The sequence below is a fragment of the Penicillium griseofulvum genome (genome assembly GCF_001561935.1).
Source record: "Penicillium griseofulvum strain PG3 chromosome Unknown contig_10, whole genome shotgun sequence".
Classification (NCBI taxonomy): Eukaryota; Fungi; Ascomycota; class Eurotiomycetes; order Eurotiales; family Aspergillaceae; genus Penicillium; species Penicillium griseofulvum.
The window spans coordinates 694,710-707,349 of NW_024467433.1; the positions used below are offsets into that span (position 1 = coordinate 694,710).

The window sequence follows — 12,640 nt, forward strand, 5'->3', positions numbered from 1 at the left end:
CATGTCAGACATCGGGCAATTCCAGGCCCAACTCGCTTGATAACATGTCGTGAAACCATGTGTGTCCGAATATAGAGTAAGAATCAAAATGGTATTGCAAGGTCTAACTCGGCAGATGCAAATAGCCCTTATAGTTTTGTACACAATGCCGAATGCAGTGAGCTATTGAGCCCATTTACAGGGCCTTGGACGCCATGATGCCTAGGAATTGTTAGCATATCTTCCATGTACCGGCCGGGGGGTGGATAACTCACGCTCAACATCAGCAACGCTCTGCTGGAGGATCTGCTGGAGAACCTTGGGGTTCTCAAGCTCCTTCTGGATCTTGGCAATGACGGACTCGGCAAGCTCACGCTGCTGGCGCTGCTTGACCTGGTTCTCGTAACGCACCCACGAGTCAAGGACCTGCTTGGCCTCGGCAGCGAGGGCAGTGCGCTGCTGGAGCTCGTAGGCCTGGGCCTCGAGCTGGGCGGTTTCCTGAAACAAACTGTCAACGAACCGACCATCAACGTATGCGACCGAGTATTCCTACCTTGGAAACAGCGAAGAGCTGCTTGGTAACCTCAACAACGCCAGACATCTGGGAGACGTTGTTGATACGCTGCTGAACAGCGTTGGTGTGGTCGGCACGGGCAGCGTTCAGGATATCCTTGTGCTTCTGGACCTGACCCTCGGCCCACTCACGGTAGGCAGGACCACCGTACTTGCCAACAGCGGTGAAGACAGACAGCAGACAGAAAGCAGCGACGGTCTCCTCGTTCATGACGTACAGCTCGTTGCTGATGGCGGCGATGGACAGACCGGCGGCGGCAGAGAGAGTAGCGGTCTTGGTGACCAGGGAGTTGCCGGGGATGGCGTTCAGGATGGACTGCGCCTTCTTGGCGGGCTCCTCGGCGGGAACGTTGGAGGCCTGACGAGAGGAGGTCAGGTTCGCAGTGACGGCAGGGACACCACGGGCGGGAAGAGCCGGCCGGAGTCGGGATGCGCCTAAGGTGAGTTAGTAACTAAAGGCATCGAGTCGATCAGACGGTCGCGGATCGTATATAGCGTACCAATGGCGCTCTTGGCGAGACGTGAAGCCATTGTTGCAGATGGAAGAATCTTGGTCAATGGGGTGGGTGAACGGGATTGAGGAGACTTGAGGTTCGGGATGGCTAGGAGGTGAAGACGCTAGCCGTTTCGGGCGTTGGTTCCGTGTCGCGGAAAAACCAGCTTCCGAGATGGTCCAAACGATAAAAAAAAGTTGCAGATAACCCGTTCACAGTACACTACAAGACGTCTGCCCAAAATGCCTGCACTTGTTACGGATTCAAGCTCTAAGAAGCGCAAGAGCGGCAAGAATGCCAGCGGCCCATCTTCCAAACGCCGCGCTGTCGCCGATGACAATTTCGCCGAGAAACTGTCTACCATTCAAGAACTAGAGAATCAAATTGCGGAGTCGCGGAAGGGCTACAACAATATTGCGACCCTCCTCTCCATGCTCAATGTCGAGAAGTCGGCTGAGAAACCCGAGATGGCTGTGGCTGTCTCTCTTTGCCGTGTGTTCAGCCGATTGATCGCCGGAGGAAACTTGACCGAGTCAAGCCGCGCCGCTGAGAACGAGAAGATCGTTGTGGCATGGTTGAAGGAGCGTTGCCTTGATTATCAGAATGCTCTTGTGGCTATCATGCGTGAAGCAGATGCTTCCTCTCAGGTATGTGTGGTCTTGATCTGCCGAGTGTTATTATTACTGACGGTCTCTAGATTGCTGCTCTGACCCTGAGCATGCGCATTGTCAAGGAACGTCTTGCCCATATCCCGGGTGCCGAGAATAATGTTTGGTCGACGGGTTTCTTCAAAGATATCTTCGCCGCCATCATCGAGGCCAATAACGGGCAGGATCTGCAGTCCGAAGCTGTTGCCAAGTTCGTGAAGGAGTATGAGGATGTGAGATATTACACTTTCACGCAGATGGCGTATGTATATCTTTTCCCCCTGCTGTCGAGTATTGTGGCTAACTTATATTAGTGATTATGCCTCTACTAAACGGTCCCCCGAAATCCTTGAGACCCTGATTAAGATCCTTGAGACCTGCGATGAGGTACCAGGACCAGAACACAAATTCGAAAACTTCTACGCGAAACGAGATACCAAGAATAAGCGCTTAGTTTCAGCAAACGCCCACAAAAAGCAAGCACAGGAGGCGTGGTTGGCCATTCTACGAAACAATCTCTCACAATCGCAGCGGAAAGGTCTGCTACGTATGATGGTGCACAACATCGAGCCGTGGTTCAACCGACCAGAAATGCTGATGGACTTCCTGACGGACTCATACAATGTCGGTGGTGCGACATCTCTCCTCGCGCTGTCTGGTCTCTTCTACCTGATTCAGGAAAAGAACCTGGACTACCCTCAATTCTATTCCAAGTTGTACTCTCTTTTGGATTCCGAGCTGTTGCACTCAAAGCACCGATCACGATTCTTCCGACTGTTGAATACCTTCTTGTCCTCAACCCATCTTCCCTCCACACTGGTGGCCAGCTTCATCAAGCGTCTCGCTCGTCTTGCATTGAACGCCCCTCCCTCTGCCATTGTGGTGATCGTTCCGTTCATGTACAACTTTTTCAAGAATCACCCTACGACTACATTCATGATGCACCGATCTATTCGGGATAAGGATCTCCTCGCAGAAGTGGAAAAAGAAGGCATGGATGATCCGTTCGATCCAAATGAGTCAGACCCCAACATGACCAACGCTATTGAGAGCAGTCTTTGGGAGATCGAGACTCTGCAATCCCACTTCCACCCCAACGTTGCAGCTATTGCACGGATCATCTCCGAGCAGTTCACAAAGCAAGCATACAGTCTGGAAGATTTCCTTGATCACACGTATGCGGGCATGGTTACTGCAGACCTTGGAGTGGAAGAGAGAAATCTCAAGAAGATTCCTGTTGTCGAGTACCAGATTCCCAAGCGTATCTTCACAGATCGTCTACTAGAAGAAGATGGTGGCGTGGACTCCGGTCCAGGGTGTTTCATGCGGGATTTGTGGGAGTTCTAGGGGTTCATATATCAGCGTATACCAATTCAATTTGTTTGACAAAGAAATTCCCTCAAGGGTTTAGACATTGCGGGGTATAATCATACATAATTTCCTGCCTTGAAGAGAAACGATCTACCGACGGATCCCTTGCTGCGAGTTTAACCCTAGAAGTCCCAATGCTGAATGTGAGCATTAGTATGGGCCTCGCAGCAATGGTCATAAGACAAATCCACTAGCAGATCAAGAAGCCAGCTACTCCGCACAGCGTTCTTGTTGGGCTCGACCTTGTTTCATGGCTATAAGTGAAACTAGATGCCGAATCTAGCCCCTAGTTACTTTGTATGGATCAACATCAGAAATATATAATATTTTGTCCCACAGTACTCAGTCATATAATATTTCAACTCGTTTCATGTTATTATGGCTACTATTTCTAACATTGTTTCCTATGCATGTCTTTATTGACTTTGGTTCCATTGATATACCCAGGTCATTGGGCTGGCAGGCTGGGGAAATATTCGGTATGCCTTATGGATGGCGATCAATCTACCCCAACTCCAGACTACTAAACCATATGGCACCCCTTGGTATGAGATTGATGGTACGTAGATCAAGGCCAGAGAAATGCTTGGTGGGCTACAGGAAATGAGATTGGTGTTCACCACAGCCCTATACATACACTGATCGTCACCAAAACAAACCGCCAAGGGATGACATTCCAGTATGCCCCTACGAGTCATGTTGGGCCACACTTCACGCGTCTCATTGACAGGTATAAGCCCTTCGTTATATGGCGGAGCAATTCTCGTGGGCTTTCAGCCACCATTACAAAATGAAGCCATGCCGCAGCCACCCGGTGACCATGATCGCAGATACTGACAGTTAAGCTCCGACACTCTTGCCATAAAACCGATGAACTTCTCCTAGGCAAGGTCTCTAGTTGAGTCTGTCTCGATTATTTCCAATACTTGCTAGCAGGCATTCTCCAGCCAAAGTAAACGACATCTTTCGTTAGGTAACACATTAATGCTTCACTATTAGTGCTATTGGAATGTGACATTCTCCAAACGCCCTTCGGTCTCAGTTTTCGAATGCCAACAAGCGACCTCCAAGCTCTGTTCTGTGGGGCTATGTGAGATCCAGGCAATTCTTGCCGTCAGTTAAGTATCGCGACGCGCCACCAGTATTTGAAAGTTATATCGCGTTCTCCGATCCCTCAGCTCGCCAATTATACGCAATTTGCCTTCTATCGCCTTACTTTCTTTGAAATCCAACTGTCCATTGACTGTTTCCTATTACAATGTATTTCTCGAAGAGTATTGTTGCCGTCATGGCTTCGCTCATGACCCTGGGCCTCGCCGCCGACCCTCTATCCTTTACTTCCTGGCCTAAGGAGCCCCTCGAGTCTGGCAAACCAGTCACCCTCACATGGATCGGTGCCGATCCTGACCAGGTAATCACCTTTTCCGATCTCAACCCAAAGCAAAACTGAACCCGTTTAGCCTGTGACCATCCTCCTCCGCCAGGGTTCCTCGGGCGACCTACAGGATGTGAAGCCGGTTACTACCGATGCCCGAGGCGGTAGCTTCACCTGGACTCCTGACAACGACATCAAAGGTGGAAATACCTACGCGTTCCAGATCAGACAGAAAGACCAGACTAATTATACTGCTCTGTTGAAGTCGGCCGGTCAGCCTGCCGCTGCTATCCCCGAAGCTAAGGACACCACCAATCGTAAGGATGCTACCTTCGAAACTGGCACTTCTACTGGTACTACTGCGGGCACTACTGCGGGCACTACCGGCACCAATGCCGCCCTCAACGCTCAAATCACTGACGGTACCCACGCGACACAAGGAACCCATACCACAATGACCAGCACTACCAGCAAAGACCTCATCAGCTCCTCTGCCAACCTATCTGGTAGTCCTTCTAGCTCTGCTGCTGCTAGCTCAACTGAGAGAGCGATGGCCTCGGGCACCAATGTTGTCAATGGCAAGGAAGCATCCTCCACTGGAAGCATGCAGAATGCCGCTTCTATCCCACAATACTCTGTACAATTGGTAATTGGGATTGCCAGTCTGTTGGCTTACCTTGTCTAGTTCAGTCATTTGCTTTGGCGTTTTCGGTCTCTTTTTTGAGCTGTTTGGGTTGAAGTCATGCAAACTGATATAGCTTCTTGTATATATAATACCCCTGAATATCATTGAGATACAGGTTGAGGTGTTGAGAAAATCAATTACATTTTCAATAACATGAGACATCTACAAACAAAATCAAAACACGAAGAAAAAGAAAAGAAAGAAAATTAAAATGACCAGTCAGTTCGCACTGTCAGTTCATAATCTGCCACTAGCGCCGTGGCGTTTCCGATGGACGCGGAGTTGGAAAACAAAGAACGATGATCGACTGATCTTCCGCAACTTCCTTTCTTACCGCTATTTCATTGTTTTTGGGAATATTCTGCAGCTTGGGGCTACTTCTGTCTTATTTGTGATGATCTTTGCATGAGACAAGTGCCTTTATTGATCAGAGGCCCTCCCTTGCGATGCCTAGATGAATAAGCAGAATCCTAAGACAACCTCACATCCAGCTCAATTGACTTCTAATACTGGTATGAACCTCTCCTTCACACTTCACAGATCTGGTTTTTTTTTCTTCTCCGATTTGGTTCCTCATGACAGGCGCGGGCGGTCACCATGGGGGGCTTCAAAAGGGTCATGAAGCGTCTCAGCCCTAGCAAAAATCTTATACCGATTGCTGCTGACCCCCCTATCCGTGCAGAAGCGCCAAAAGTCAATCTCCCACATGTGGACACGCAATTGAATATGCACCAGAACGGATTCCTCGAACCCGAAGGCCAGAATGGTTGGTGATATCCATCCCACCCACCCTACCAAGCTTACAATCCCCACATTCCAGGCACCTCCAACCAAGCTTTCTCGTCTCCATCAAACTCTCCATCGAACTCTCCGAACCCTTCCGTGATTCCCGCCGAAGCGAGTAATGGCGAGCCCCCCACCTCAGAATGGTCAGCCGTTGGACATGCAGCGACAGGGAAATCAGGACGTGTTATCCATAATCTTCAAGAGGAGATAGCACGTCTTACGCGCGAATGCACACTCCAGAAGTCCCGCGCGGAGGAGTACCAAAGAACCAACGAGGCCTACAAGATCCAGCAACAGAATATGAACGAGCGTCTACGGAACCTTGAGCAAGTCAACGAGACCAACCTCAACTCAATTGCACGGAAAGACCGGAAGCTGGAAGAATTAAGACTGGACCTCCAACACGAACGCAGCAAGAGGCAGGATGCGGAAACGGACGCAAATCAGACAAACCACATGATGCGCGAGGAACGAGAGAACCACAATCGCGAAACAGCCCGGTTATTAGAGATCGCCAAGCACCACGAGACACAGTATGAGGTGCTGTCCAGCGCGACGAAACGCGACAAGGCGGAGTTTGCGAAACGTATCAATGCCATCTGGGCTGAGTTCACGACTATCGCCGACGCACACAAAACACATATACACTCCACGGAGCGGCTGGAGGTTCTCGCTGATCAGAAGAATAGGGAATTCGACTCCCTCAAGGAATCTTATGAGAAGCTACTCGCCAACCACTCTGCGTATAAGGAAGAGAAGGATAAGGAATTCCGCGACACGATCGACTCGGCTAAATCCAATAATGATAATATTGCTGGTGTTCTTGCTCAGCTCAAGGAGACCGAAACAGAAATGAAGTGGGCGATTCGGCTCAATGCAAGTCGACAAAGCAGTGAGCAGTGATTAATCTGTGCTTTGTCTTTGCTTGTTGTCAGCTCTTGTTGCCTCAATCTCCGACCTTACCCAAGCGAATTGTCCATCACCGCCCATCCCTTCTCTCTGCTCTCTGCTCGAATCTCTCTTGCTAAACGCCAGACCGCCCTCCAACTACATTCTTCCATCCCAATTTCAACATTCCCATTCGATCCCATGTCTTCATGCCCTATCTACCACTCCTATTCGTTTCTCATAGACCATTCTTGGCCGGTGCATGGCGTTTCGTTTCCCTTTGCAGCAGATACCCGTCGTGGCAGAGTTCAATTCGTGTACCCTTTGATTTTTGTTTCTCTTCTTTCACCTGCATTTGCATTTTCATTTGGTCAAATCCGGGCATCATTCACCTCTTTTCCCTGTTCTGTTGACCCCTTGTTAGATATGACTTTTAACGACCTGCATATTTTTACCTGGATATGATTACATTGTGATGAACGTGATGGCGAGTCTTTCTTGCTTGTGTCCGGAAGACCATTAAAGTGGCTACATATTTCCTTTCTGCCTAGATGTTATGGGCCTTATTATGCTTAGCTCTGAAATTTATATTCTTTTGACTTTTATTTGACTTGTTCTACATGTATTCCGCTTTTTCCATCGATTGCTGTGATTCATCCCCGTCGTTCTGTTAGAAGATTGGCACCGCGGCCTCACTAGGTAGTCCGTCGATAGCTATTGACTTCTAAAGCTGATAGATGTGGCAACCCGGGTGTTCCTTCCATACGCAAAGGTCTGAACCTCGCCGGCGCCGGCGCCGAGATAATAGGATCCGTTAGAATCACCTCACCTCACCTCTTCCTACTTCCTACCCCGTCACCTCCTCCTCGCCCTTACCCCTTCATCTTCATTTTGATCTCATTCACGTACGCACTGTTGACTGCAGTGTACTCTATCAAATCGTTTGCCTAGGTGTCTGACCATCCAGTGCTTTTGTAATCGATTTGCCGTTGACTACCTACCTCTTACTTAACCGTTTGTCTCCAAGATCCTCCCCACCAATCAACCTACCTCCGGATTGCTCCTTTCATTCACCTTTCAAACCAATTAACGCCCTCAAATTGATTGAAGGCACAAAGCATTCTGTATCCAATCGATTCGCGTCCATCTGATTGACGTGCGACTTCAATCCAGGTAAAGTCTGCATCGATTCACGGCTGTTCATAATTTTCAAAGGCGCCAGTCAAGATGGCTGATAACCGGACGCTTCATTTGGCTTCAATGTGGTTAGTGGAGGACCAAGGGGTAAGTCCATATACCTTACCATCCTGCATGGACCGGGACTGACTGGACTCGAAACAGATCACAGAATTCCAAAGCAAGCTCAAGTATGAAATACCATTGCATATACTTGTGTCGATTAAAACTGACTTTTTCATAGTAAATTGCACCCCGGCGCTTCGATCAAGGTCAAATATCTACGTGATAAAGAGGTAGGCTTTTGTGTTCTATTTACAATGGTGACTCTGCTAATATTACCCAGATCTTGTCTGTCACTGGTCAGTTTGATGGAGTGTTTGAGGGCGAAATCATATCGCTACTTGCAAGGTATATCGAAGAGCATCGTAATGATGATCTACTCGAGGTATGTCTAGATGCCTCCCCAGTACCCAAGTTACATTATACTAACGCCTCTGCTTTACTCAAGATTCCGAGAGTCCGTCAACTTTCAACCTCGACCAACTTCGATTTCACTCCTCTTCCTGGCGTTGGAAACGATGCGCAGCCAGACATGGAAACCCTAGTGGAGGACATTATGCCAACACAAACCACTAGCAATGGACGCCTTGTCAAGTTCTGGTATCCCTCTCTGGCGGAAATAGGTCGCATCTCTCGAGATGCGAGCCCTCTCCTAATCCGCATTTCTCAAATAACAGAAACGCGAATCAAAGTGCCGGGGACTCGAGGACTCCGTATTTCTGCACAATCCGAGGAGAAAATCCGCGAGGCAGTTGATACACTCGACTCCGTTGAAGAATGCTTGGTATAGTGCTATGTCTTGTTTTTATACGTTCTCTATGCTAATATTTTCTAGGATCTCATTGAGAACCCTAACCGAGGGCTGATCATTCTTACTCCAAACCAGGACACTGCTACATTTCGCATCATGACATTTTCACAGATCAGTCCCACTGCCGTGTGGCGTATTTTAATTGACCGAAATGTTCCTTTTTGCCTCCCAAAGATAATGACTCTGGTGGTCTGTGAATTCGACGATCTCGCTAACGAATTCCGTCCACTTCGCAGACTTCGACAGCCGCCGCAAGTGGCGCTGAAAAAATCGAGCGTTGCTCGTGACTGGGAAGGCTATCGTTTTCCAGAGATAGGTCCGAAAAGCGATCCCCTTCTAGGGAAAATTGATCAGCATCTCGCGCCTAAAACTGAGACCTCCAATGACAAGATCGATGAGCACCCGTATCTCTCTACCGGAAAGGCAAAAGCTGTCAACAAATGGATCTCTCGGGACATCGGCAAACGACCATTTGCAGATAGTCATACAGAAAAACCACTGGAAGACGAAAACACCTCCCCTAAGCTTGCTGCGTCCATGCCTCCGCCCGAGTCTGGCGTTTCCACACTACAGGATCAGAGATCCTCGGGCCTATTCAAGCCCAAACCCGCAGGCATCAAAAGACGTATGGTTATGCTACCAGATGGAACCGTGGTACCCCCTAGCGAGGTTCAAGAAGAAATTCCGAAAGACGCACCTTTTGCCCAAAATCTCTTTAGCAGACTCAGCTATAGGGAGAGAGTCAGGGATCAACAGATGGCCGGTTCGTCTATCTCAGACCACCAAGAAAAAGGACCGGTCAGTATTTTTCGCAGCGCGACTGGCTCCACTACTCCTGGTACAGCTTCCAAAGAACTAGGCACAACCCCTGGAGTAACCGGTCCTGCGGCTTCTGCCTATTTTACCTCTGCTCAGAGACCAAAGGCAATTGCCACTACTCGTCTTCCAGTTCTACCAGCTCCTCCGGGCGTAACCCTCAAACAGCCGGAAGATACGTCAGATGCCGCTGATTTGACTGTTCCCTCCACTAACCAAGAAGAAAAGCTGGCTCGCACTCTTCGCCAACCAATTCGTTCTAGTTCTCCAAGAGTCGACAACCAGCCTCTCGGAATACCCGGGGAAGTGGATTCAAATGTGAATACAAAGTCTCAAAGGCGAAGCGTTGATTCAGTAATGGGGGAGATAAAGCTAATGCTCGAGACGACTAAGACCACGAAGGAACCTGGAATAGAGGAAGCGTCCAGCAAGCCAAAGATAACAGATCAAAAACAGCCAAGCAACACATCCACTCGGTTGGGTCTCGGCACGGAGGACACTGGAAGCCTCGGCACCCTCATTGATCTTGATTGTGAAGTGAAAAGCATTAATAGTGGTATTTCACTTGTTGCGTTTGATCGGCTGGCCACAGTCCCATCAGGCGTTCCGGAACAGTCTACAGATGCTGAGCACGACCAATTCCAGCATGGCGAGGCTCCTACTTTTGCTGAAACTGGTTATATCTTTGATATGCCTAATATCGACGATACAACTCTGCAACCTGAGCTAACTCCGATCATTTCTCCTTGTCCTGAGCCAACCCACGATCCGACGATCCTCCGTGTGACGGGTCCAACCCCTGTTCCTATTGAGGCTGCCCAACCAATGCTCGCTACAGATGCGCCATGGCCTGGCCCAGGAGCCACTGACTCTTATCATGGGAATGACATACCCGCAGGCAAACAGAAACATGAACAGGCTCCTGAACGCCGCAGCAAGGCCGATGAGGTAGCAATGGAATATTTGCTCCAGCAGATCAAGGACAATCCTAGTCCCGAAACTATCAGCATTGAAGAGATTGCGATACCTCTTGATGCTACCTTTGGAGATCCTGCACCTCAAAGTCTGTCTTCTGGCTCGCGTAACCGCGCTACGCATGACATTATCCAGCAACGTCATCAATCTGGTCAGAAGAGTGAGAAGGTGCCATTCCTTCATCCAGACCTAATTGATATCTCACCTGAAATGCTTTCTCCTCGCTTACGGTCATCTAGTTGTGACTCTTTGCAACAATCCGACTCTAAAATTGAGGAGCAAGATGCAGAGCCAGAAGTTGGCGAAAAGCTGGCTGTCTCGGAAGAGACTCAGACAAGGGAATTTCATGAGACAATGTTCCACCAACGGCCCCCTGATAAGGCTTTCCAATGGGTGGATGAAGCAACCAAGGCAGTGAAAAAGGCAAAGGTTGAAGTCCCCACTGGTAATCCCTCGCAGCGAAAGGAAGACACCGAAACCAATGCAGAGAAGAAAGCAAACGTTGAAGCCCTTAGTTCTAATCTCTGGCAGAGAAGGACAGGATCCAAATCCACAGAAGACCAGCCACGAAAGGGTACTACTTTGCCCACAAAGGCGTTTGTTAATCCATCAAGAGAAAAGAAGCAAATTCATGACTCGACAGAGAATCTGTTTCACTTTCTAGAGCCAGTTCTTGATTCAGTCCGCAGTTTTCCGGGAACATTGAGCCTTCAAATCGAGTTTGGTCTTATTTTCACGCCCAGTTTGCCAGCTTCAATCAAAGAGAGGGAGATGAGCTACAGGGAGGTTCACCAGTTGTTCTTCTCTAAGCATGACTTGACGCCACCTCCGATCTCATTCTTCAAGCGCTTGACTTCATCTCCTGCGGACATTGACTACCTCATCGATTTGGAGGTCCACGGATCTCGCCTGTTCGACCAGAAGTACAGTCACCGAGGCGTAAAGTACGAGTTCTGGTGCCGCGCTGGTCCAAGCAGGATCATTATTATCTCAGTTAATGAACATGGACATGCTATGATTCGCTATCCCGAATCCTCGCTAGGCACGGTGCACTTGAGTTTCCCTTCCCAAGTGTGGGATACAGCTGCTAAAGTGCAAGGCTTTATCGAATACATTACGGGGGCTGACCCAGATCTTGAAGAGGCTGCTCGAACGATGGCAAAAAGCATCCGAGTAGAACCAAACAATCAACAGCTTCGTATTCTCGTCCGTCTTCCCAAAGACTCAAAGATCAGAATCGATCAGGCGTTCATGGAACGGTGGAGCCGTCACCCTTACCGCTCGGCAAAGAGCAAGGACTTGTTTCTACAGATCAGCGAAACTCAAGAACTTTTTGGCACTACCTCCATCCTAGACCCGGAAATCAAGGTTTATCAGAACGCCCCGCTTGAGAAAATGGTCAAGGATGGAAAGCAGTGGTGGCAAGCCTCGATTGTCAGCAGCAGAGTGGATGAAATCATGAAGTCGAATTCCTTCCTTGAACCTGGTGAGCGCAACGAGTCCTGGTGTGCAACGGATCTCCTCGGTGCAGATGTCACGAATATCATCCCCTCTGCCGAGAACCCGGAGCTGAGTACTCTCGGAGCCAAAGTCGGTCATTCGGGAATTGGAGCAATGTTCCAACTTGCCAAAACAGTCGTGCAAAAGATCGATGCTGTCGGGTACTGGAACAGAGGTCCTGCCAGTATTGACAAGCGCACTACCACGTCGAACAACCACAGCCACGCTGGTACCGGTACTTTGAAGGACTCGTACTACTTGGACAAACAAGTAGTGCCCTGGGATCCGCCGAAGGATAAGAAAAAGTGGTGATGAGATGATATTGCTGAGATGGGGAGGATGGATATCGGGGAGTGAGAATGAAACAAATGTATTGTCATTGTCGTTTGGTTCTGGATCTTTATGGTCTGTGAGTTCAGACGACATGATATTGCATTTACGACTTGACATACAAATCTTAAGAAAAAAAAAAAAAAAAAAAAAAATAATGTTCAACGTATT

At 48.9% G+C, this 12,640-nt stretch overlaps 5 protein-coding genes across 5 annotated transcripts; 4 read left to right on the top strand and 1 right to left on the bottom strand.

Annotated features, from left to right (window-relative positions):
* Positions 1-175: 175 nt before the first annotated feature.
* atp4 (F1F0 ATP synthase subunit 4) lies at positions 176-1,083 on the bottom strand (the record flags this gene model as incomplete). The annotated part of the gene is made up of 4 exons (XM_040796148.1): positions 176-201; positions 255-477; positions 533-987; positions 1,053-1,083. 4 exons carry the CDS (start codon positions 1,081-1,083, stop codon positions 176-178), a joined length of 735 nt encoding a protein of 244 aa, XP_040650686.1.
* A 205-nt stretch (positions 1,084-1,288) lies between these two features.
* On the top strand, positions 1,289-3,040 carry noc4 (ribosome biosynthesis protein NOC4; the record flags this gene model as incomplete). Its single annotated transcript, XM_040796149.1, has 3 exons — positions 1,289-1,693; positions 1,744-1,955; positions 2,008-3,040. 3 exons carry the CDS (start codon positions 1,289-1,291, stop codon positions 3,038-3,040), a joined length of 1,650 nt encoding a protein of 549 aa, XP_040650687.1.
* Positions 3,041-4,322: 1,282 nt separating this feature from the next.
* On the top strand, positions 4,323-5,124 carry PGRI_084360 (GPI anchored serine-threonine rich family protein; the record flags this gene model as incomplete). The annotated part of the gene is made up of 2 exons (XM_040796150.1): positions 4,323-4,475; positions 4,525-5,124. 2 exons carry the CDS (start codon positions 4,323-4,325, stop codon positions 5,122-5,124), a joined length of 753 nt encoding a protein of 250 aa, XP_040650688.1.
* A 597-nt stretch (positions 5,125-5,721) lies between these two features.
* On the top strand, positions 5,722-6,813 carry PGRI_084370 (uncharacterized protein; the record flags this gene model as incomplete). The annotated part of the gene is made up of 2 exons (XM_040796151.1): positions 5,722-5,890; positions 5,945-6,813. 2 exons carry the CDS (start codon positions 5,722-5,724, stop codon positions 6,811-6,813), a joined length of 1,038 nt encoding a protein of 345 aa, XP_040650689.1.
* Positions 6,814-8,025: 1,212 nt separating this feature from the next.
* Positions 8,026-12,451, top strand: PGRI_084380 (uncharacterized protein; the record flags this gene model as incomplete). Its single annotated transcript, XM_040796152.1, has 6 exons — positions 8,026-8,082; positions 8,140-8,165; positions 8,219-8,270; positions 8,321-8,422; positions 8,486-8,821; positions 8,873-12,451. 6 exons carry the CDS (start codon positions 8,026-8,028, stop codon positions 12,449-12,451), a joined length of 4,152 nt encoding a protein of 1,383 aa, XP_040650690.1.
* Positions 12,452-12,640: the final 189 nt, after the last annotated feature.